Raw genomic sequence first — 1,348 nt, 5'->3', positions numbered from 1 at the left:
ATGGCACAAATGGATTACAAGATTGATCAGATTTGTAATCATACTCTTAGAAAAAAGGGGAGGAGGCACATTGGAAGTTCAGATTCCGATGAGAGCCATCATTCCATTCCTGAACCAAGGAGGAATAATGATGATGATCGTGGATTAAAACTTGATATCCCGGAGTTTGAAGGGGAACTTTACGCTGAAAAATTCTTAGATTGGGTGAGACAAGCAGAGAGAGTCTTTGAATATAAAGGCTATGATGAACACAAGCAATTCAAGGTTGCTACCCTGAAAATGACCAAGTATGCATCCTTGTGGTATGAGAACCTTAAGAAGCAAAGAAGGCGTGAAGGAAAAAGTAAGATTGAGACTTGGAATAAGTTGAAGAAGCACTTGCAAAAACGCTTCATGCCAAGAGACTATGAACAAGAGCAGTACTTGAAGCTTACATCTCTTTCTCAAGGTAATTTAAGTGTGACTGATTACATTAAGGAGTTTGAAAGACTAATTATGGTGTGTGATCTTGAGGAACGGGAGGAGATGCAAATTGCTCGATTCATTAAGGGATTGAGTCCTTCATTGGCCCAACGAGTTGAAGTTCATAATTTCCTTGATTTTAATGATGTGTGTAAGCTTGCTCTTAAGTTTGAAAAGCAGGACAAAGGAAAGAAACCCCTGGTTGCTCGTGATGGTTCTAAGGGTGTTAATCCTTTTTTATAAATCAAGCGCTACATCATCGTTCAATAAGGAAGCCAAAAAGGAAGAACCCAAAGATAAAGGCAAAGGAGTTGCTACTGATTTCAAAGATATGCGTTCTAGGAGATGCTTTAAGTGCCAAGGGTATGGACACGTCGCTAATGAATGTCCCCAAAAGAGAGCGCTTACTCTTCAAGAGTTAGGTGAGATTACTCCATGTTTCGTGGTGACAAATGAGACGGAGGTCGATTCTGTCGAACGATGGAGATGAAGAAGATGATGAGGTTCACACTCATATTGTCGAACCATCATATGACACTGATAAGGAGATGTTCGTGGTGAGAAACTTGCATATTCAATCCACACCGATTGAAATGGAGCAACGTGAACAGATTTTCCATGCTCGTTGTAAGGTGCATGGTAAGACTTGCAATTTGATTATTGATAGTGGGTCTTGCACAAATGCGGTTGCTACTGAATTGGTGGATTCCTTTAAGCTTGAGACTCGTAATCACCATAAACCATATATGCTGCATTGGTTGAATGAAAACACTAGGATCAAAGTCAAGAAACAAGCTTTACTTTCATTTGTTATGGGTCCCTATGAAGATGAAGTATGGTGTGACGTGTTACCCATGAGTGCGTGTCATATTCTATTGGGTCGACC

The 1,348-nt window shown here is 40.2% G+C and overlaps 1 protein-coding gene across 1 annotated transcript; it reads left to right on the top strand.

The window, feature by feature from the left end:
* LOC141639711 (uncharacterized) lies at positions 1-705 on the top strand. Its single transcript, XM_074448769.1, has one exon. The coding sequence runs from the start codon at positions 1-3 to the stop codon at positions 703-705; it is 705 nt and encodes a 234-aa protein (XP_074304870.1).
* The last annotated feature ends 643 nt before the right edge of the window (positions 706-1,348 follow it).

The sequence above is a fragment of the Silene latifolia genome, unplaced genomic scaffold, assembly GCF_048544455.1.
Source record: "Silene latifolia isolate original U9 population unplaced genomic scaffold, ASM4854445v1 scaffold_567, whole genome shotgun sequence".
NCBI classification, from domain to species: domain Eukaryota; kingdom Viridiplantae; phylum Streptophyta; class Magnoliopsida; order Caryophyllales; family Caryophyllaceae; genus Silene; species Silene latifolia.
Note: the sequence above shows the minus strand (reverse complement) of the source record. Positions and strands in the feature narration are given on the sequence as shown.